Here is a 22,544-nt window from a genome sequence, read left to right as displayed (position 1 = left end):
AGCTGGGCCCGTAACGAGTGCACCTGCAGCAATGGAGATGGCAGCTCATTACTACCCTGGATGACAGCCTGGGGCATATGCTGGCCCATCCCACTCCCACCTATGAGACACCACAGCTGGCACAGCCGCCCAATGGGGCACAAAGTCATTCTCCTGTCACTCTCTGCCAGCTGCTCACTGTAACCTTTGTCTTTGCTCACCCGCCTCCCCCACTGCATCACATCTGCAATCAGGGGTCAGCTCACGGGAACAGGGACAACGTCGTGCCTTGATTTGCTCAGTAAAGCACCTCCAACATTCGAGTGCTGTGCGTTAAACAACAAGGCTTGTGTGGGGATCTCGCTCTCATTGCTGAGCGATTCGATAGACATCGGCTTCCTCGGTCCCCCGGGCAATCCACGCCCCTCACCTTTTCTGGCTGGAGCACAATACTGCCAAGGCCTCGCAGACTGAGCCGACGTACAATGGGGTTTTTATCTTGGGTCCATTCCATGAGCTGTGCCTGGAGCTCTGATTTTGTCAGTATTGTCTCAATGGAAGGACTCTGGAGAAACTGGAAAGAGCCAAATCAACATCGGGTTGAGGAGCAGAGGTCTTCCTGTGGGGTCTGTCCCCTGGACACTCATCTTTACCAAATGGCCACTTACTCCCATACAACGTCTCTTTCAGTTGGCTCATTCCCAGAACTTAGACTAATGCACAAGTCACAAATAAACCCCCAGGGAAAGGGGAATCTCCAGGCTCCACTGAGTGCCATGGAGAGACCCCTGGGGCAGAAGAAAAGCAGAACCCCAGGAAAAGGTGAGGAGAGAAGCATGGCCTTGGGGCACCGGAGAAACATCTCCTCTTGTCACATGATCCCACCTAGGTACATCCAGCCAGGAGCGATCTCACCCTGTCTCTCCCTCCCTCTCTGTGCCATGCCCCACCACCATCCATGTGCGGAGAGGAGCTAGCTGGCTGGAAGGCTGCTGAGCTGCTGACAATGTGCCCAGAGCTTACTGGCCTGAGCTGCTCTCCTGTCAACTAATGAATCTCACCTCAGTGCAGAAAGTTATGGCGATATTTCTCTGCTCCTCCTCCTTCTCCCTTTGAACAGTGGTGACGGCCTCTCTGAAGACGGCAGGGAGCTGAGGGTTCTCAAACTCGATCATGGCTCTGGAACATGGAGCAGAAAGTCCCTTGTGGTTATCAAGGGGGAGAGAGAGTTCCTCTCTAGTTGCTGGGCTGAGATGGCAGCCTGGAACAGAGGAACATTTCACACGGAAATCCCATTCCCAAGAGAGACCCACTGAAGAGGAAACTTTGGGCTCCTACCTTGCAATCACGCCAACACCCTGCGAGTAGTAATATCGTGAGGCTATCATGTCCCAACCCTGCTGAAATTGGATGCTGGCAAATTCCTTCCAGTATCCGGGCATGGAAAAAAGAGTCTTCACAGCCTCCACCGACGTGCTAAAGACAAAAAATACCAGTGTCAGGCAACGAGATCAGCCCCAATCATGGCAAATCTGCACACGCCCTGGCACACACAGTATGGACAGCAGGAGCTAGCCTCCCCGAGGATAGATCCAGTGTGATATCATGGTGCTCCCCTGCCCAATGGGCCCTGTCGACACTGCAGTTTCATTGAGTTTGTAACCAGTTAGTGACACTGTAGCTTCTTAAGATGGTTGATGTCATCACTCAATGCGGTTGAATACTTGATTCTTTACTGTGACAGGTAACAGGACTCAAGCGGGCATGTGGGGCCAGATCCTTAGTTGGTGTAAGCGAGCCTGGGCTAACTATAGCACCCGAACAAATGATGGCCATGAACAGCCTACATGTGTTTAGCAGAGCACATCTGTTCTTCCTTTTCCTTTCAGTCATTACCTTAGGGGGTTGAGGCAGCTGGATCCCTCCTCGGGGCTGGATGTCGTGCTGGCCATGTAGGTCCCTGGCAAGTGCAGATCCATCACATACTGCACTTGCCTGACGCAGAGGATGAGCATCTGGGGATACATTTCCAGGATGGCTTCTCGGTATCCCCATAGGAAAAGGACCTCGTAAATGGTCCTCATTGCCTGGAGGGGGGAAAGAATTTCACTCCACTAGCCCAATCTGCCACCTGCCCCCATTGCCATTCGCTATTGTCCTTTTCTCGGGTCTCATTTCCTCCCCAGCCTATTACAAAAGAGGATTGGCTCCTGAGAGGGGAGGAGACATTTGGAGGGTCCTGAACCTTCACCCATTCCTGGAACGGAAGCAGGATGGAGCCCTACGGAAAGGTCAGAGGAGTCTGGATGATGTTATTCCCCATTATTTCGCTTAATGGTGCAGACTCTGTGCTTTGGGTTTCCAGCCATGACTGCACGGGCTGAAACCATCCTGAGGAGATCTGTTCTTGTAGACCCAGTGTTTCTGGCCCAGTCAAAAGTACTGGACATCTCATGATCCCATGCTGGGAAGATTTCTAGTCACAATTTAGAGAGCCAGAAACCTGGATACTTCCAAGAGACACCCGAACTTCACCTGCTCACTAAAGAGCCACCTAGAGCGGCAAACAGAGCCAGGGCACCAGCAGATAAACCGCTTCAGATCAGTAACTTTTCCTGGGTGAAGCTTTATTTACACCTCTTTGGTTTGCTAGGAGGTGGCCAGGACACACTAAGGCCTGGTCTGCATTACAGAGTTATGTCAATGCAAGGCCCCTCACCCAGCATCACCCTAACTATGGAATTTCCTTCCCATTGGCAGAACTGCCCCTTGGTGCCAAATTCATAACTCCACCTCCACAAGTGGCAGAGAGTCCAGGTCGATGCAGTGTCAGTGTAGACACAACGTCGCGTACGTCAACTGGCTTTCAGGAGCCTTCCCACAATGCCCCACCCTGACCGTACAATCGAGACAGCGCTTCTGGTGAGGCGTGCACTGCCGACACAAGCAGCAAAGTGCAGACACACACAAGGGATAGAATTGCTGTGGCGGCTGTATGCCGAGGTTACGCAGGTCGGCTTCATTGTGTAGTGGAGCCGTGGCCTGAAGCTAAGAAGGGGTGAAGCTCACAGACACACACAGATGCACTATCCTCCCCGCGCTTGCGGGTTCTCAAAGTGACATCTCAAACCTCACTTACAGCCAGAGACACATTGCCGCTCTTCTCCTCCCGGTGTCTCTGCTGGAGCTTGTCCAGCAGCTGCTGCAGCACCTCCTGGGAGCTGTGGTTCTTCCCCAGGGCCTTCCACAGCTCAATGGCACATCTGCAGATTCAGAAAGAGAAGTCAGACCTTCCTGCTTGGCCACCTCTTGCCCTCCCCAGGAGAGGCTTGGAAAGCGGGCAGGAAAGGCGCCTGAGAGAGGAGACACCGATTGGTGCAGGGAGGCTGAGGCAGGGCAAGTCCCGTCAGAGAAGGTTGTATTTATTCCTTTCCCCTAATGGGTTGTTGTTCCTGAAGCTAGCACCGCTGTTTCCAGGACAGTGACCATGATCTGACCACCGAGTGACCAGCACAGTGTGACCACCAGACTGTGCAACATTCTGCTCTGTTACGCTAGGCTCAGTCCCGAGGAACTTGCCTGACCCCAGTGCAGTTCCTCTGGCTATTTGGGGGTGTAACTGAGACCCAGCATTTGGCCAAGTGTCTCTTAGCAGCTGAATCCTACTGCAGTGTGGTGGATGGGTCAGACACTGACTCAGAACATGCCCTGATAGGAGAGGGTTCAGGGGAGATTGTACTGCCCAGTGTGACGGAGCTGGAAGGAAACTAGTACTGAAATCCCCCTCCTCTCTTCTCTCCATTCTTGCTGATCTAACCGCTCCTGGTCCCCCCAGGCATCCGCACAGGAAGACTGCAGACAGATCCAAAAGGCTTCCAGTCATTTAACTTCCAAGTTTGGTGAGGAAGGTCGGACATAGTGGTCAAGCCCTGGGGACACTGAGAACTAGGTTGGACAAACCAAGAGCAAATGGCCTGGATTTAAGGTCTTCAGGAAGCTTGACTGAAATTCTGTGCCAACGCTGCCGAGTTTCTATAGCTTCTGAGCACAGACCCTGGAAAGCACTGGGGCAGCTTCAAGGAATTCAAACCTGAAAGGTTTACAAATCAAACACTCAAATCAATATGAAAACCAACACTGTATTCCTCTGGTAACGGAACTGGGTAAGAAATTCAGTTTCTTTCATGCTGCTCTTCAATTCTCTCTCCCATGTGACACAGATTTGTCTATGGTCAGTGCAGAACTGCATTGCAGAGGATGCTGAGGAAAGACGGAGTTTTGACCTCTGGCGAGGTCCAGTTGGGTTTCACGGCCCCTAGGCACATGGAGACTGTATTATAAACACCTCAGCTGGATGACTCTGCAAAGTGATCGGCAATAACCAGCAGGACTCAGGGTTCACAACGTATTGAGATGAAAAGAGGCACTCACCCCTCTCAGAGCTGTTCTTGCCGGCTGTCTGCAGACTCAGGCAGGCTGCACTGCATTTACGCTCTGGTCATGTGTGGATCATTTATTTATTTATTTAGTTTGCAACAATTAGGTCTGGAACTTTCTGTCTGAAGAGATTTACCTCTGCTGCGCAGCGCCATAAGGATGAGTGCATTTTTTCACCACTTCCTCAGCCATGGAATAACTAGGGATCTGACTGCAGGTAACAATCCTGCACTGGTCCCCAGCGGACGGACAGATGGACCTCATGGACCTTTTCCATCTCTGCCTTCTCTCACACAATAGGGAGCAGCCAGACCTCATGACCCAGGGATGTGGAGTGAGCCCCAAAGTCATTTATTGGCCCTGTACTGGATGGGAGAGGAGGTGGGGTGACCCATAGCAATCAGGACAGTGCTGGACTTCCCCAGAAAACTGGCACGTCTCCATCCTGGGGAGTGCAGGAGGAGGGTTGGCTCCTCAGTGGCTGGGCCTGGGCATCTCCTCTTGGTGAGCCTGGACAGCTCTCTGCACAGCAGGAAACTCCCTCCAACTGCGTGAGCCCGACGGACCCTTCCCGGACTGTGGCCTGTCGGTAGGAGCAGGAAGAGAAATAATGGCCTGAGGTGATAACAGAGCAGCTCCCTACCTGTCCGAGGACAGCGTGTGCGCCACACAGCTCAGAACCACGTCCTGGGGGTGGGAACGAGCCAGCAAGGCCGTGGCCCTCAGTGCTGCTTTTCTGGCTCTGGGATGACAGACGTTGTCCAGCCAGATTAAGATACGTCCCACAACGTCTCCAACCTGGAAGAATGCCAGAAAGTTGAGGGATGGATTTATCCATGAGTGGCAACCTCCCAGGTAACCCCTCCTGGCAGCCCTGCAAGCCGCCTCTCACCTCGGTTGCCCATCTTGGCTCCTCCATAATCTGAAGAAAGAGGCTTTGACAAGTCCAGGAACCCCAGCCTTCCTGAGGTCTGGTTTAGTACCTTAAAGCTCAGAAACACACACAAAAGACTTCCCCCAAACCTTACCGTGGGCACAGCCCAAACTCCCCTGCTATCCCAGGGCCTTCCCTGCCTTAGCAAACTGCTCTCAGCCTGCTCTCAAGGGCTTCCCTGCAGGAGCCTTTCCTCCATCTCTGCAGCTTCCTGCTGATCTTTCTAGCACAATCAGTTCCTCCAGGCCCGTGCTTCTCAACCCAGTTTCCATTGTGGGCCCCATATGTGCTGTGTGGGGCACGTCCAATACCACCTGTTTGGCCCTGAGGATGTCCCAGGTAGAGAAGCGCTGCTCCAGACCCAGCTGGTTCCACTGATGTACCCCAGAGCCCATCCCAGAGATGGCAGGCAGGGCTAGTTGGACGGGGCTAGCCAGCTCCAGGCCCCAGCCCTAAGGAGAACCTCTACACTGTGGGATTTTAAAACCTGCCGTAACCAATCTCAAAGCCGGGTCTCTAACCTCGGGCTCAGGCTATGGCACTGGGAACAGCAGTGCAGACCTGGAGACTTGGGCTGGAGCCCAGGCTCTGAAGCCCCCTCCTCCCCAGGCTTCAGAGCTCCAGTTCCAGCCCAAGCCCAGAAGAGACTGCGTTGCCGTTTGGCCCCACAGTGCCAGCCCTGGGAGCCCACGTCCATAGGGCCAGGTTTTCCGGCTCCTGCTGCAGAGTTTGCAGCACAGGGTGGACAGACCCGAAAGGGACAGGCCGCCCCCTCGGGCTCTTCCATGAGGAACTGGTCATTGCTCTTTCCTCTCTCGAACAAGGAGCAGGAGCTACAACCCGGGTGGCTGGATTCTGGTGCCCTGTTCTGCTAGCAGGAGTTAGAGCCCTGCACAAATCAATCTGCTGATTGAGGGGCCATTTGTTATCTTCCCGCTGGGACCTGCTGGAAACAGGGAACTCGGACAGAGACAGGGACGACCTGCAGGAAACCCCAGGAACAGGCAGGTTTGGAGAGGAAGCTCAGGCTCAAGATTCTGTTTGTTTATGAGTCTCCGAGTTTCCAGGAAAGCCAAAGCCCAGGAAGGGAATAAGTCTGCACTTAGGCGCCATGGGCAGGCGGTATCTGGGGAAGGGCAGGAATGTCACCTATTTCCAGGCCGAGTGATTGAAGGCAACAGTTAAAGGACTGTAGGGAACGTGAACCCTGATTCCTTTCTCGATAACCCCACCTGCGCAGGCTTGGGCAACTCAAGGAGCTCTCTGGGCTTCAGTTTCCCCAGGTGTCAAATGGGTTGAATTCCTACCTCCCAGGAGGGCGGTGGAGCTTCATTAATCAGGGGGAATAATGACTCTGAGAGCCTCCTACCCAGGGGATGTAGAAATGAAGTCTGCCAGAAACCTCCCTAGGCCAGTCTAATTCACGGGGGAGGCACTCAGATCCTGTGGGGATGGGCAGCAGGATCAGAGCTAGGGAGAGACAGAGAGAAAAGTGCAAAGCCAAATTCCTCCTGATCCTTCAGCTGGAAAAACAAGGCCCCGCAGTATGTCTGAGGAAACCAGTGTGGAGGCCCCTGGGCAGACTAGGTAAGTGCTGCGCTGCCAGGGCTGGGGCTATCGCTCCCCTTCAGTGGGGCTGGGCTGTCCTCAGGGACGTGTCAGAGCTCCAGCGGGCAGAGAACAGGTCACACACCTCACGCCGCGGATCCCCGCGGCCAAGCGATGAAGGGAAAGGGGCTCAGCCACCCTTCACAGCACCATGCCCGTGTGTCCCAGGAACGGTTTCCTAGGAGAGGAAATTCTCCCCTCCCCCTCTCTGCGCAGCATCCCCCTGCCCCACGGCGGGAGTCTCTTACTCTCTCCATCTTGTCTCCGTGTAGAGACACGATGGTCCTCAGCTCTTCCTCGGCGGCTTGAAATCGCTCCAGGGTGGGTGTCGTCAGACCCTTCACGGCTCTCATCAGCAGGGCTTGGAGCTGGGCTGAGGGAAGCTGCTCCCCGGGGGTCTGCAATGAGAGGGACAGAGCCTGTCGGGACTGAGTATTTCCATCGCTCAGCTGCCCTGGAACAGTCTGTCCCGGCGGGAGGCTGGCAGCGCCCCGTGAGCGTGGAGACTCCGGCTGAGCCCTTTTCTTAACAAACCTCAACAGGTGCCGAGGTTTCCTCAGTCTTTCATACGCTTCCCCCTCCCCCCTGCCTGAGAAGAGATGGGAGCCTCTCAGCCGGTGCTGGGACCCCAAGGGCACCCCCATTTCCTCCCTCTCTAGCCCCTCCCCCCAGGAAGCCCAGCTTTTGCTGAGAAAGCCTCAATGGCCTGCAAAGCCCAGTCAAGTTGCTTGTTGAGTGCAGCCGAGGGGTCAGTGCAGAACCTGCCCCATGTCCCATCCCACCCCGAGCACCTGAGCAGATTGGCTCAGCAACTCTAGCAGCCCACAGTGTCTGCGAGGAAAGGACTGAGAACAGGGCCCAAGCGGAAATGCCTCTTCCTCCCCACCCTGCAGCGTGTGGTGCTGCCACAAAACAGGCAGGAATCGCCGGCAGGACAGAAAGTAGCTTCGACTGAAGGAGCAAGTCTGCCTGGCTGAGGAGAATCCCAAACTGTGGGCCTCTGGGGCCAGCCCCCCGTGGGTCAGAACTCACTGGGCACAATGTTACTGCAGGGGGACTGGTTCCAGGGTCACCTAAACCCAGGGCCTGGGGTGCTGAAGGCCTTTGCCCTGGTGTCTCAGGCACCTCCTGAGTGTTACTGCAGCTGGCCTGCGTGGCTGGATTAGCCCCGTCTGTCCTGGACGCCAGCAGCTGAGGATGCAGTAGAGCACACCAGAGCGACACACTCGCATAGATACTCCTGGCAGAGGGGATCCAACCTGGGATTTCTGGAGTTTAGTGCAGGAGCCTCTCCCGCAGCAGCTAAAACCCAACCGGCTGTTAGCTAAGGCTCTAGAGCAGACTCCTTTTCTCTCTGTCTCTAAGTGGTCCTGGTGCCACTAGACGGGCCAGAACACCCCACCCAGCAGGTGTGTGGGTTACCCCTACAAGTGCAGGGAGGGGCCTGGTAGGATTTTCAGCAGTGCCTGTGTCCCATGGAGAGTGCATCAGAATCAGGCACCTGAGTCAGGCACTTCTGCGAATCCCACTAAGCACCTCTGAACTTCCTGAGGTGCCTGAACCCCTTTGTCAACCTGGGCCTCGTTCAAGCAACCCAGAGAAACTCGTAAAGACTGGCTGGAGTCGATCACACTTGAAGAGTGTTTCCTTTCAGCTCCCTGAGCAAGGGGCAGGTAGGTCTCCTGTCAGAGATCCCAGCTCCGGGAGATATTAATACACCCAGCAGGAGGCTTTCCAATAGCACAGTCACAAAGCGTCATTACCATGGTCACATGGGAGCTGCTTGGTAATGAGGGGTGGGAGTGCGCTCTTCTTCCTGCTCTTCTGGGCTCCCTTTTCCCACTTCCCCTGCGACTCCGCCTCCTTCTTCGTCCCTGGAGCAGAAAGAAACATTCGTAACATTTCCCTTTTCCATGTAGTATCCCTGCTTTACAGAGGATGGAGGTCGGGCCCAGAGCCCTGAAGTGAATTGCCCAGGTCAGACTGAAGGTTGTTGGCAGCTAAGCAGAGAACTCCGATCTCATGGCTCTTCGCTGGGGCTTTTACCACACGAGGCTTCCTCGGACCTGGGGCAAGTTTCTTTTCCATGGTGTTTTCTACTTGTCCCTCCTTGCACACCTTCCCTGTCAGTGATGGGCAACGGGCCTCATTTGCATTTAACCCCCCAAGAAGTAATGGCTCAGCTCTGGTACGGTTCCCAGCTGGGACCTCTGGAGCATTTTACTGATGAAATGGACCCGATCCAGGAGACAAGAAATGATTTCCTACAACGTCCAGCCTCTCTGTTCTCCTTACAGCCCGGAGCAATGTTAGTACTCCCCACCCCACAGCGCCAGACCCCCAGAGGGGGGGTGACCTGACACACTCAGCTCTCCCCACCTCAGAGATGGACCTCGGCCACCCTTGCCAAAAGGATCTGGCACTAAATGGATTCCAGAGTCTGAGGTACCCATCAGGGCCGGCTCCAGGCAGCAGCCGAGCAAGCTGGTGCTTGGGGCGGCAGATTCCAAGGGGCGGCAGTCCGTCCAATCCCATTTTGGGGGGGGGGCTTTGCTGCTTCCGCTGCCTCGGCAGGTTTTTTTCTTTTTGGTTTGTGGCAGCGCAGAGGAGGGGAGCTGCTGGGAGCGGTGCCAGGTCTGCAGCAAGCCCAGCAGCCCGCCCACCGGAGCAGCGTGGAGCCCTCCCAGCAGGCAGCGCGAGCACCCCACTTAAGGAAGCCCTGGCCGCCCCTTGTCTCCACCCCGCGCTAGCTGGAGTGTGCACTCCGCTGCCCGGGGTCTGCAGGGCTCGGAGTCCCCCTGCACCCGTGTTCCCGTCGCCCCGCAGGTATTTTTTTTCTTTTTGGTTTTTTATTTTTTCTTCCCTTCACTGCTCCGGCCGGCTGGGCGGTTTGTTTCGCACACACCCCCGCCCCCCGCTGCTCCGACCGGCCGGCAGGTTTCCTGCTGCTCCCTCCTTTGCTGCTATGGCCGGCAGGTTTGTTCACCCCCCTTCACTGCTCCGGCCGGCTGGGCGGTTTGTTTCGCACACACCCCCGCCCCCCGCTGCTCCGACCGGCCGGCAGGTTTCCTGCTGCTCCCTCCTTTGCTGCTACGGCCGGCAGGTTTGTTCACTCCCCTTCACTGCTCCGGCCGGCTGGGCGGTTTGTTTCACACACCCCGCCCCGCTGCTCCGACCGGCCGGCAGGTTTCCTGCTGCTCCCTCCTTTGCTGCTATGGCCGGCAGGTTTGTTCACTCCCCTTCACTGCTCCGGCCGGCTGGGTGGTTTGTTTCACGCCCCCCCCTTCACTGCTCCAGCCAGCAGGTTTGATTCATCCCTCCCCCCGCCCCCTTCGTCACTCCGACCGGCCAGCAGGTTTCCCCCCCCCCCCCTGGGCTGCTCCGGCCAGGTGGTTGGTTTCCCCCCCCCCCCCGTCGCTGCTCCGGCCGGCCGGTTTGTTTTGAGCCCCCCCCCTTGTTGCTCCGACCGGCCGGCAGGTTTCCGACCCCTTTGATGCTCCGGCCGGCTGGCTGGCAGGTTGGTTTCCCCCCTTTGCTGTTTCCGCTGGCTGGCAGGTTTGTTCCCCCCAACCCCATCGCCACTTCGGCCTCTGCACAATTTTTTTTTGCTTGGGGTGGCAAAAAAGCCAGAGCCGGCCCTGGTCCCCATCGCTGTCCCGTGAGAAGGCCCTGATGTGTAAGGCTTGTAGGGTGACTGGTGTGAGTATTCCTCACATGCTCCTCGCTAACCATGTGGATTGAATCCTCACCTGTAGGATCCAGTTCAACTTTCCCTGTATCCTCCTGCAGCTTCACCTCCTCTGACTCCACCTGGTTCTCAGCTGCTATCTTCTTCCGGGACAAGTGCCTCCACCTTCTTTGTGAGGAAATTGTTCTCTCCTCATCCCTGTCTGCCATCGAGGTGTCAGATTGGCTACAGACACAGAGTCTTTTCATGCCTGACAGGATGGACCATGAACATTTCCTTCTCTGGGGCTTCTCTGGCAAGGCCTGTTCTTGCTGGCTAAAGTCAGAGCATGCCTCCATTGCTACAGGTTGGACAAGCACTTTGTGCACATGGATCTCTCTGTGCTCCCTAGAGATGAGTCTTTGGAAAAAGGAATGAAGCCTGGAATAGAAAGAAGGAGGAAATGGGTTTTTCTGTCATTCTCTAAAGGAAGGGAATTAGTTTGCCCAGGATTCACAGGTCCAGGAGACCGGTCTTTTGAAGCCATCTGCTCCTCTAATAGCCAGGACTGGTTCATACAACCGAGAACATAACCAACCCAAGACCACCCATCCTGGGTCCAACCAAAGGTCCATCTAGCCCATTATCCTGTGTTCAGACAGTAGCCAGTGCCCCCAGAGGGAATGAACAATACACCTACATTAGACAATCATTACATGAGACAAAAGGTTTCTATTCCCAACGGGAAGGCAAGGAGTGCATTGGGGCAACTCCAGAGGAAATACTATTTATGGAGATATCAGTCTAAATTCTACACCAGTTTTGTTATCTTCCCTTTAGGTGATACCCTGGAAATTCACCCCCACTCGTCTGCTGAAAGATAAAACAGTGGAAATCTGCCTCCAGAGAAGGTGAGAGGCTGGCGCAGGAGGGAGCTGAAAGATGCCGACGTTCAAATCAAAACGGAACGTTGAGACCTGACTGTTGCAACCCTGGCCCCCACCAGTCCCTAGGACGCGGGTGGCCGACCTGAGCCTGAGAAGGAGCCAGAATTTACCAGTGAACATTGCCAAAGAGCCACAGTCATATGTCAGCAGCCCTCATCCACTACCGCCCCAGCCCCCGGCATCTCCCTCCCACCGGCAGCCCCCCCAATCAGCGCCTCCCCCTCCCTCCCCACTCCTCCCGCCCGCTGCAATCAGCTGTTTGGCAGTGCGCAGGAGGCTGTGGTGGGGAGGGGGGAGGAGCGAGGGCATGGCAGGCTCGGGGCTAGGGGCAGGGGCCTTGGGGGAAGGGGTGGGGTGGTGGCAGGAGCTGGGGCAGAGCCGGGGGTTGAGCAGTGAGCACCCCACAGCGTATTGGAACGTCAGCATCTGTAGCTCCAGCCTGGGAGTCAGCGCCTATGCAAGGACCTGCATAGTAACCTCTGAAGAGCCGCATGCGGCTCCGGAGCCCCAGGTTGGCCACCCCTGGGCTAGGAGAAGGAGGCACCAACCTGTCATGTGCGATCTAAGGAGCAGGAACAGAATCTGGGAATTACCTTCTGTAAAAACTCATCTTCTTTCGAACACCTGTGGAAATAGCTGATTCAAGAAGTTGTTCAGAGATGGCTAGTCCGCGTCTATCAGCAGCTCCTTGGGTCACCAGCCGTTGTCAACCAAGCCAGTTGGCAGACTGAAGGCCGGGCAAGAATGCTGAAGCAGAACATTCTTTGCAGTTGGGATACGTGACATCACAATAAACTTAACCATAAACACCCCTGGACATGCACCCAGAGAGACACGGACACAGAAGAGTTCATAACCTTAACAACAGCGAGAGACTCACCCAAAATCTCTAGGGATTTTGATTTGGAGGAGGGGGATTATAGACTCCAATTGCACGGGTGCTCTGGGCGTGAAGCACCCACAAGGAAAAATTAGTGGGTGCTTAGCACCCACTGGCAGCCAAGCTCTGCCCTGCCTGCAGTGCGTCTCGCATGCAAGTGGCCCCAGTGAGCAACTCCTCCTGCTCCCTCCCAGCAATTCCTGCCCACCACAAAACAGCTCTTTCATGGAATTCAGGATGCTCCAGGAGGGTCGGGGTGGAGGGGGAGATGGTATACTTGGGGGAGGAGATGGAGGAGAGGCGAGGTGGGGTGGGATAGAAGTGGGGCGAGGGTGGAACAGGGTTAGGAAGAGAGGGGGCAGAGGAAAGGGTTGATTTGGGGTTGCAGCGGGGCAGACCAGGGAAAAGGTGGGGCGGTGCTTTGGGGAAGAGGTGGAGTGGGGGAGGGGCCTGGGGCAGAGCGGAGTTGAGCACCACTGGCCAGATGGGAAGTTGGTGCCTACTGAGGGGATGGACAAAGGACTGATAGACTCATAGAGGATGAGGGTTGGAAGGGACCTCAGGAGGTCATCTAGTCCAACCCCCTGCTCATGGCAGGACCAAAAATCATCCCAGCCAGGGCTTTGTCGAGCTGGGCCTTAAAAACCTCTAAGGATGGAGATTCCACCACCTCCCTAGGGAACCCATTCCAGTGCTTCACCACCCTCCTAGTGAAATAGTGTTTCCTAATATCCAACCTAGACCTCCCCTACTGCAACTTGAGACCATTGCTCCTTGTTCTGTCATCTGCCACCACTGAGAAGACCAGAGATCCATTCTCTTTGGAACCTCCCTTCAGGTAGTTGAAGGCTGCTATCAAATCCCACCTCACTCTTCTCTTCTGTAAACTAAATAAGCCCAGTTCCCTCAGCCTCTCCTCATACATCATCTGCCCCAACCCCCTAATCATTTTCCTTGCCCTCTGCTGGACTGTCTCCAATTTTTCCACATCCTTTCTGTAGTGGGGGGCCCAAAACAGACACAATACTCCAGATTTGGCCTCATCAGTGTTGAATAGAGGGGAAAAAATCACCTCCCTCGAGCTGCGGGCAATGCTCCTACTAATGCAGCCCAATATGCCGTTAGCCTTCTTGGCAACAAGGGCACACTGAGAAGCTTGATATGAGTTAGCATCCACTGTAATCCTCACGTCACTTTCTGCAGAACTGCCGCTTAGCCAGTCGGTCCCCAGCCTGTAGCAGTGCATGGGATTCTTCTGTCCTAAGTGCAAGACTCTGCACTTGTCCTTCTTGAACATCATCAGATTTTTTTTGGCCCAATCCTGTAATTTGTGTAGGTCACTCTGGACCCTATCCCAACCCTCCAGCATATCTACCCCTCCCCCAAGCTTAGTGTCATCTGCGAACTTGCTGAGGGTGCAATCCATCCCATCATCCAGATCATTTATGAAGATGTTGAATAAATCGGCCCCAGGACTGACCCATGGGTCAGCGGGGGAGGGGGTGGAGGAGAGGAGGCAGACGGTGAGCAGCAGGGACCCCAGAGAGGGGGGTGCAGTGGAGGAGAGGGGGGACTCAGCCAGGCAGCGGTGGGCAGATGGGGTTGGGAGAAGGGGTGAAGCAGATACAGGAAGAGATAGAGCACAGGCTGGGCACTGGGGCCCAGGCATCCGGGGCCTGGTTGGCAGTGGCTGTGCCAGGGGAGGCTTAGCCTCCCCGCCTATTATACCCACCGTCTGTGCTTCCACTGAGGGATCTCTGGAGTCTCAATGTTCCCCGGAGCTCGCCTTCCCTGACAGGCCTGAGCAACCAGAGCTTGTCACTAGACCACGCACAGCCTCCCCGCGGGGAGCGTATGGACCCAAACAGGCTGGAGACAAGTTGGCACAGAAATCACTGGGGACTCGGGGAGCATCTTCAGCTGTGGAGGGTGACACATCCCACAGGGGCTGAATTTCTGACTCGGGGCTGAGTAGTGCAGGGTGGATGCGCAGCACAGCTGTGAGGCTGTCTGCTGCGATCGATGCACCAGGGTCGATTTAGTGGGGGTCTAGTGGGATGGACACAGCCTGAGGCCTGAGTTTCCACTGCCGTCTGGATGCTCAAACACCAGCTTGGCAATACAAGTCACCAAGCCCAGGCCACGCAAAGACAGGCACAGTGTGCAGTGTGGACACCCCCTCAGACAAGCCCAGGATTGTCACATGAGGAAATCAGCCCTTTCGTTGGACTTGCTGGTAGAAGAGCCCAGTGATGTTGCAGCTCCCCGACCGTCAGTGACAAACGCAGCGCTCCAGCAACTGAGCTCTAGGGCTCGCTGCTGAAAGAAAAGCTTCACGAGTGACAAAGGGCAAAGGGAGGTGCTGGTCTTTGGCCAAGGGCAGGGAGCCCCACCCTCCAACAAGGACCATTTCCCTCGTTGTCTGTCTGTGCTGGGGCAGGAGCAATAACACGGCCTCCTGCTTTTGCTATCGCAGAGAGTCGGTTATGACGGTCTCCTCAAACACAGGGTGCAGAACAGGCCTCAGACCTGACTGGGTGTAAAGAAGAACTACGCAGCAAGACTGAGCCAGCTGGGAATTCAGCTGTGCCCCTTTCCTGGAGGGATGGACTGACCTGTGAGGGGCTGGAACCAGAGCTACCAATGTTTAACTTGCACTCGTTCAGCATCTTTCCTGTGAGTGCCGTCACTGTAGGTTAAATACTCCAGCCCCAGGCTCCCCGCCAGCTCTGGGCCTGACAAGCTTTCCCTGGGATTGGATTCTGTACAGCAGGGGTGCAGGGAACCAGCAGGTGCATCTGACTCCTTGGTGAGGTTTTGCGTGCAAGGTGTGTGTCGGAAGCAATGAGTGTGGCACTCGCACCGAACCGACAGAGGGCGAAGGTCATCGGAGAGAGACAGTGGAAGAATAAAGGGGCAGTGATGGGCATAACAATGATGATTGTGTTGTGTTTCATTCCTTAGATCTGGTGCCACCGCCAGTCCCTTTAGCCTTGTAGTTTACCAAGAGTAAAACGAAATATCTGTTCACATACAAGGGAGTGTCTGTTTCCATTCCTGCTAGCTGCACAGGGGTTTGATGTTGATGCTTTCAATCCTCCGGCTCTGCTGGGATAAGGAACAATTCAGGCCGTGACTGAACTGAAGGAGGGCGATGATTTTCTGACAGGGAGGGACGGCTCCTCTTAAAGGTGTTTGGCAGGCAGCCTCCTTCCCAGGTCTGTCCCGACAACGCCCAGTTGAAAAGGGACCCTCCCCAGCCCTCCTCAGCCCGGTGAAAACGAGCGAGTGAGTGAGCGTGGGGGAGAGCGAGCGACGGAGGGAGATGGATTGAGCGGGCCGGGACCTCGGTGAAGGGGCGGGATGAGGGTGTTCTGTTTTGTGGGGTCAGAAAGTTGGCAACCCCAGATCCAGGGGAAACAACTCAAACACCCAACGAGGCTGGCCAGGGGCAGGACCTCAGCTTTGAGGGGAGGGGTGGGTGTGGCAGTGACATCACAAAGGCCTTTTGCAGGAACTCGGCCTATTGGGCAAAGGTGGTGGGGAGGGGGTGACCTCACAGAGAGACCCCGACATCAGCCGGGCAGGACAGAGGTGCAGGGCCAGGCCAGTCTCTGAGACCTCCCGGCTTTGCTGCCGCAAGTCTCCTTCGCGAGGTCTCTCCTCGAGGGCTGAGAGAGAATTAGGATTCACGGCTGTGAGCATGAGGAGGAACCTCTGTGGAGTTTTCTCCTTTCCTGCCACTGACTGTGTTGAAAAGAAACTTCCCTTTGAGAAGGTAAGAGGCTCAGAGAGGTTTGGAACCTGTTCCGTCTGATCCACCTGGCGCAGGCAGCATTCTAGGCACAGACAGCACTGGCTTCAGGTGGCAGAATTTGATTTCCTACCTAGGGTTTGATGGTTGGAGTCCCTGGGGACATTGGGGTTTGTCCTTTTTGGTTTCCCTTTTCCTCTTTCCTCCCTCCTTTCTCCTCTTCTCTTGCTTCTTTCCCCCTTCCCCGCTTCCTCCTCCCTACCAAGGAGGGGTGTGTGGAGTGTGGGCAGGGGAGGGGGTTGCTCTCATTGTGGGAGGGCCTCACCAAGAGGTGGGGCTGGATCTGCGAGTGATCCCCTCTGGTGGTGGCCTGGGCCGTCCTTTGGGACATCTGGTGAGACCCCTCAGCCTCCCGCCCCTCAGAGGGGCTCAGGGCTGGAGCAAAGGGTTGGGGTGCAGGGGTGTGAGGGCTCCGGCTAGGGATGCGGGCTCTGGGGTGGGGCTGGGAATGAGAGGTTTGCAGTGCAGGTTGCCCCAGGGAGAGAGGACTCCCCCCCAGCTCTCTCTCCCCACAGCAGATCAGGGCCAGGTGAGAGGGCACCTGTCTCCTGGCCACAGCAGCTCCGGTGGGGCTGGGCTGGGTTGGGGTTGGGGCAGGGGGAGGGAACAGGATTTATTTTTTCTAAGTCAAAAGCGGGAAGGGAAGAAGTTATGCATCAGTGTTTACCTCATAAACTTAAGTCCTGTCTAATCTGCAAGACGCTCTGGGAATAAGACACCATGTCATGTGGTGACATCACAAGAGCAGAGGGTGTGAGAACTGCAGCAACGGAGATGGCAGCGGGGTTAGAATCAGATTGTTTCAAATGCTGCATCCGTCGGCTGACATTTAACAGCAACGCTTAGCTAACACAATGGAGAAAGGAATTCTCTGCTAAAGATTCAACCTGCCCTTTGGCCAACTCCACCCCTTCCTGACCGAGGTGTTTCAGAACACCCCCACCACACACCTGCCACAAGCCCACAGCTGGGAACCCAGCACAAAGCAAGGGAGGGGGTTGCTTGGCTTGTTTTACTTATTACTTTGCAAAAGGATTTTTAAAAAGCAGTTTCTGCCCCTGGTCCCCAGGATGGAGAAGCAGATGGTTGTGGGGAAGGGGATCTGCGAGTGGCGGAGTCGGGAACTTGGGGCGAGGCAGAGGGAGGGGAGTGTGTGAGGGGGGAAGGGGCAGTCGGGGTGAAGGGAGGCTAAAGGGGGTCAGGTCAGGCAGCTGGGTGAGCGGTTTGGGGGGAGGCGGAAGGAGGCAGTTGGATGTAGGGGGGAGACTGAAAGAGCAGCTGGGGAGGAGCCTGGGGGGCAGGGGAAAGCTGAGGGGGACAATGATGGGAAGGGGACCGGGGCAGTTGTGGGAGGCTGAAGGGGGCGATGGGGGCAGTTGTGGGAGGCTGAAGGGGGTGATGGGGGCAGTTGTGGGAGGCAGAAGGGGGCGATGGGGGCAGTTGTGGGAGGCTGAAGGGGGCGATGGGGGCAGTTGGGGGAGGCTGAAGGGGGCGATGGGGGCAGTTGGGGGAGGCTTAAGGGGGCAATGGGTTGAAGGAGGCCGGGGCAGGGAGGCAGTTGCGGGGCTGCTCATCCCCACGGGAGGGGAGGAGGAAGAGGAGCTGCCCTTCTTTCACAAGCTGTTTCCTGTTAGAACTTGCAACTTCACTGTTCCTGAGCAGGGTCCTGTGATCAAAAGGGAACTAGAGAGATTCGTGGTCCTGCTTTCAGCAGGGGGTTAGGCTGGATGACCTCCTGAGGTCTCTTCCAACCCTCATTGTCTAGGATTCTGTGTTTCTATGGAGGACAGGTCCATCAATGGCTATTGGCCAGGGTGGGCAGGGATGGTGTTCCTGGGATTTTCTCGCTGCTGAAACCAGGTCCTGTGACGCTCAGCACTGCCCCCCCTCAGTCCCGTCACGGGGTGTAGCCAGTCCGGTCTCTGCAAAGCCCAGCTGAGCAATGCCTGATTGACATGGGTGTGCACAGGAGACGAGACAGAGCACAGGCTGGAAAGTGACACATCACAGCAAAGCCCAAACGCTCCTCCTAGGGGCACGATATTCCCTGTGGGTGCTGGGGGGACACGCTGTGATGGGATCCGCTGTGCCCCCGAACCCTCTCCAGCCTGGGCTGTCTCCCACAATGCCCTGCTAGTGACCAGCAGCAACCCCTCCAGGCGCTGTTATCCCTCGGCACAACGGCATGTGGAGCGGCTTGATTGCATGGATGCTCCCGGAGCCACTTGTGAATCCCACAGTGAGGCGCCAGCCAGATCCCCCCAGCTCCCAGCACTGCGCCGCAGGAATATGCTGTGGGGATTAGTAATTGGTTCACCACTTCACCACTGGAAAGTGGAGCTACACCAGCCTTTGATAACTGGGCAATTTACCAGTCACTTGGTAAAGTTAAGCAGGACAACAAGTTTATTGGCTACAAAACGTGTATTTTAACTGGTATTAAGTGAGAGGCAAAAAGTCCGAGTTAGTTACCACAGAACTAAAACATGAGCCCGCGGTCTGAACTCTCATCCCTGATAGACCGGGCGACAACCAGACTAAGCAGTTTGTCTCCCCCTCCTGGATTTTTCAGTCTGTAGCATCCAGATTTCTCCCTTGAAATCTGGGCCAGTCCCCTCAGCTGCAGGCTCAAGTCTTCAGTGTCCTTGTTGCTGGCAGTGGAGGTGGGTGAAGGAGAAAGGCCAAGCCTGGGCCCTGGGTTGGGTTTTGGTTTTGATACCCTCCATCCATGTGCTTGGGAAGCACCATTCCAGGCGTGTCGGGGGGGAGGGGGCCATTGCTGAATCTCCCAGCGAGGCTGAGCAGTTCCCTTGCTGTGGCCTCATGCAGGTGACTCATTGAATGGTGGCTTCCTTGCTGGACAATGGCTGGTGATAGGTTGTTTCACACCCCGCCCGGGTGCTGGTTATTTGCTCCTTTCAGTGAGATATTATATCACATTCATAATGTCACAGGATAATAATGTATTAAATGTATTGAAGTCTGATATGATTTGACCATATTCTGCCAGCCACCCTTTCTGAAAGCAGGAAGCACGTGTCTCGGGCCCTCCCAGACCCGCCCTATTGTGCTTCTTTCCCCATGAATAGTGGGGCTGTGGTGGGGGCAGCAGGCACTGAGTGGGGGGCACTGACCTAATGGACATGCTAATTCATCCCCGTCCCTCCTGCTGTCACAGGGGCAGGAGCAGTGTCTTAGCCTCTCTGCATTAATTCTCACTCACACACAGCATCTCTGTGCACCTCCCTTCCTGGGACTGGCTCCAGGTGTGGGGAGGGCTCTGGGGGTTCAGACACAGGCAGGGGTTTAACACCAGAGCTGTGTGTGCCTCAGCAAGTCCCCCAGAGCCCACAGACCCTGAACACTCCTGGTAATGCTGTGAGAACTTCCCGTTCCCTCCAGACATCGGCCTGTCCCACGGGGGCTCAGTGACCACGTTCCCATCTGTTCACATCCCACAACTCCCCAGCAAACCCTGGGCTCAGGTTAAACTCAAGACGCCCCCTTTGTGACAAATACTGCCCCAGTCCTCAGGGCACTGTGCTCTTACCTGATTTCACCCCCTGAGCAGGACTCCCCATTCCCAAAACTGCCCTGATCACCCAGCTGGAAGCAGGGGAAGAGCCGTGGGTCCTGGCTCCAGCGTTTTTGCCACCCCAAGCAGTGGGTGGGGGGAAGCCGTGATCGGCGGCACTTCGGCGACAGCTCTACCACCACTGCTTCATTCTTCTGCGGCAATTTGGCGGCAGGTCCTTCCTTCCGAGAGGGACTGAGGGACCCGCTGCTGAATTGCCACCGAAGCCTCAGACGTGCCAGCCCTTTCTGTTGGCCGCCCCAAGCACCTGCTTGCTGCGGTGGTGCCTGGAGCTGGCCCTGCGTCCTGGATCTCCAGGCCTCTGAGGAAAGCAACATCCCAAAGAGGCACCTGCGCAGGTGAGGAGTCAGTGACACTGACACCGAAACTATCTGGCAAATGAAGGGGAAACCTGAAAATCCCCCAGATGTGCTATAAGCCCCCTTCAGTGATTGCGTTGTGTTTTCCCTCTTTGCTCCTCCCCTTTGTGTCCTTTCTACCCGCCCAGGCACTGACTCCTGCCTGGGTTCCCTCTCTCTCCCCCAGCAGGTGAGGAGACAACCAGTGAGAACGAGGAGGGGAATCCACAGCAGGAAGGCCCTGAGGAAGTGGAACTGCGGGGGAGGTTTCTGAGAGGAGCTGAAGGGAACTTTTCCCAGTGCTGGGAACAGAGAAAAGCCTGGAGTCATCGGCACAGGTCAGAGAGGAAGCTGGGAAACAGCCCATGGAAGAAAGTGGATGACTCCATTGAATGTGGGAGAGGAGGCAATGGTGCCCAGGAAACCACAGCCCAGCAGACAAATCACAAAGAAAAGAAACCCTAGAAATGCTCGGAGTGTGGGAAAAGTTTCAGTCGGCAGTCTGGCTTTTTTAAAGCATGGGAGAATCCACACAGGAGAGAGACCTTATGAATGCGTAAATGGTAGGAAAACCTTCAGTCAGCTCTCAGGCCTTATTTGCCACAGGAGAATCCACACAGGCGAAATATAAGTGCTTTTATTGTGGGGAAAAGTTTCAGTGCAGCATCAGCCCTTATTGTACATCAGAGAATCCACACAGGAGAGAAACCTCTAAATGCTCAGACTGTGGGAAAAGTTTAGTCAGAGCTCTGGCCTTCTTAGCCATGGGAAAATCCACACTGGAGAACGACCATATAAATGCTTGGACTGTAGGAAAAGTTTCAGTCAGCGCTCAAGCCTTCTTAAGCATAAGAGAATCCACATGGGAGAGAAACTCTTGAAATGTTTGGACTGTAGGAAAAGTTTCAGTGAGAGCAAGCCTCACTAAGCATGGGGGAATCCACACAGGAGAGCCACCCTATCAATGCCTTGAGTGTGGGAAAAGCTTCGGTCAGCACTCAGGCCTTATTTGCCACAGGAGAATCCACACGGGAAGGAAACCCTATAAATACTTGGACTGTGGGAACAGTTTCAGTCAGCGCTCAAGCCTCATTAAGCAGGGGAGAATCCACACAAGAGAGAGACCCCATAAATGCTTGTGTAAGCAGAGTCAGGATGAGCTCTACCCTGACATCTGGTGGTGAATTATAGCGAGTGTGGAAAAGAATTTCTGGGGCTGATCTTGTTTGCATAGGCACATCAGCCCACCTAGCATGAGTCCATGGCAGCCCAAAATGGTCACTTTGACGGCTGTGGGATCCCCAATTTCTCTGTTATTGGGGCAGGAGAAATGAAGTGTTGTAACCCTGATTATGTGAATGAGAGACTATGAAACTCTTTTATGACAGAGGGTCTCACCATCACCTAAGTAGCACTCGCTAGACAAGGGACATGGGTTCCAAAACCTAGTGAATTGAGAGAAGTTGGGGGTAGGCATGTGCATTTAATGGTATGGGTGCTCCTTCTTGAGAGCCTGGAACACCAATTGCACCTTTTCTCTTTTCACTGTTGAATAGCAGAGCTAGTTTTGATTCTATTAGGAATCCATCTAGAGATTACTGAGCTGAATTCATTTTGTGCCAATGGTGCACCAGCACTGGGGCTCCCCTACTACAAGCTGAAATCACTAAAAGAGCTAAACATACTGTGCTGAGTTCAGTGAGTGCTGTGTCACCTAGTGGGGGAGCCTGAAGATATATCATTAAGTGGCTGGCAGAGCTGAGCAGTTTGTAGGATAGTTGGAGTGGCCCATGGAACAGCGAGCGAGCAGAGTGGAGCAGTTTGTGGGGACGTCTGGAGCGGCTGGTGGAGTGGAGCCATTCGTGGTGAAGGCTGCAGCAGAACTCCATGGAGAGGCAGGGCAGTCAGCCTTGGACCACGTAAGGCGCCTCTTAACACCCTGTGTGCCCCCCCATCTCCACCCAGGCTGGGGGGGGGGGTAAAACTCTGCAGATGAACTTTTGAACTCTGGGGCAGCACTGACCAGGGACAGGCTTTTGGGTTGTTGGACTTTGGCGTGATTGGACTTAAGACCCTGAGGGGAAAAGGGGAAAAGGACACTGCCAAAACTTACCTGGAGGTGGGTCTTTTGCTCATGGTTTGTGTTATGAATCCTGTTTGTGGTGTTTCCATTGTTTCCCTCCTTTATTAAAAGGGTTTTGCTACACTCAGACTCTGTGCTTGCGAGAGGGGAAGTGTTGCATCCTAGAGGCACCCGGGGGTGGTATGTAATTGTCCCAGGCACTGGGTGGGGGCTCGAGCTGGTTTTGCATTGTGTTATTGAAACGGTACCCCTGGATACTGAA

The 22,544-nt window shown here is 55.3% G+C and overlaps 1 protein-coding gene across 3 annotated transcripts; it reads right to left on the bottom strand.

Annotated features, from left to right (window-relative positions):
- Positions 1-3,211: 3,211 nt before the first annotated feature.
- LOC120385220 lies at positions 3,212-12,321 on the bottom strand. Of its 3 annotated transcripts, XM_039504334.1 has the most exons (5): positions 12,166-12,320; positions 10,708-11,066; positions 7,207-7,356; positions 5,060-5,214; positions 3,212-3,242 (listed from the first exon to the last, which is right to left on the bottom strand). In XM_039504334.1, the coding sequence occupies exons 1-5, from the start codon at positions 12,180-12,182 to the stop codon at positions 3,231-3,233; spliced, it is 693 nt and encodes a 230-aa protein (XP_039360268.1). In that variant the 5' UTR covers positions 12,183-12,320; the 3' UTR covers positions 3,212-3,230. The 3 variants fall into 3 exon arrangements, with proteins under 3 accessions (XP_039360268.1, XP_039360267.1, XP_039360270.1); XM_039504333.1 differs by lacking the exon at positions 3,212-3,242 and having other exon boundaries at positions 4,319-5,214; positions 12,166-12,321; XM_039504336.1 differs by lacking the exons at positions 3,212-3,242; positions 5,060-5,214 and adding an exon at positions 5,240-6,820 and having other exon boundaries at positions 12,166-12,321.
- Positions 12,322-22,544: the final 10,223 nt, after the last annotated feature.

The sequence above is a fragment of the Mauremys reevesii genome, linkage group 17 (genome assembly GCF_016161935.1).
Source record: "Mauremys reevesii isolate NIE-2019 linkage group 17, ASM1616193v1, whole genome shotgun sequence".
In the NCBI taxonomy this organism is placed as follows: domain Eukaryota; kingdom Metazoa; phylum Chordata; order Testudines; family Geoemydidae; genus Mauremys; species Mauremys reevesii.
Note: the sequence above shows the minus strand (reverse complement) of the source record. Positions and strands in the feature narration are given on the sequence as shown.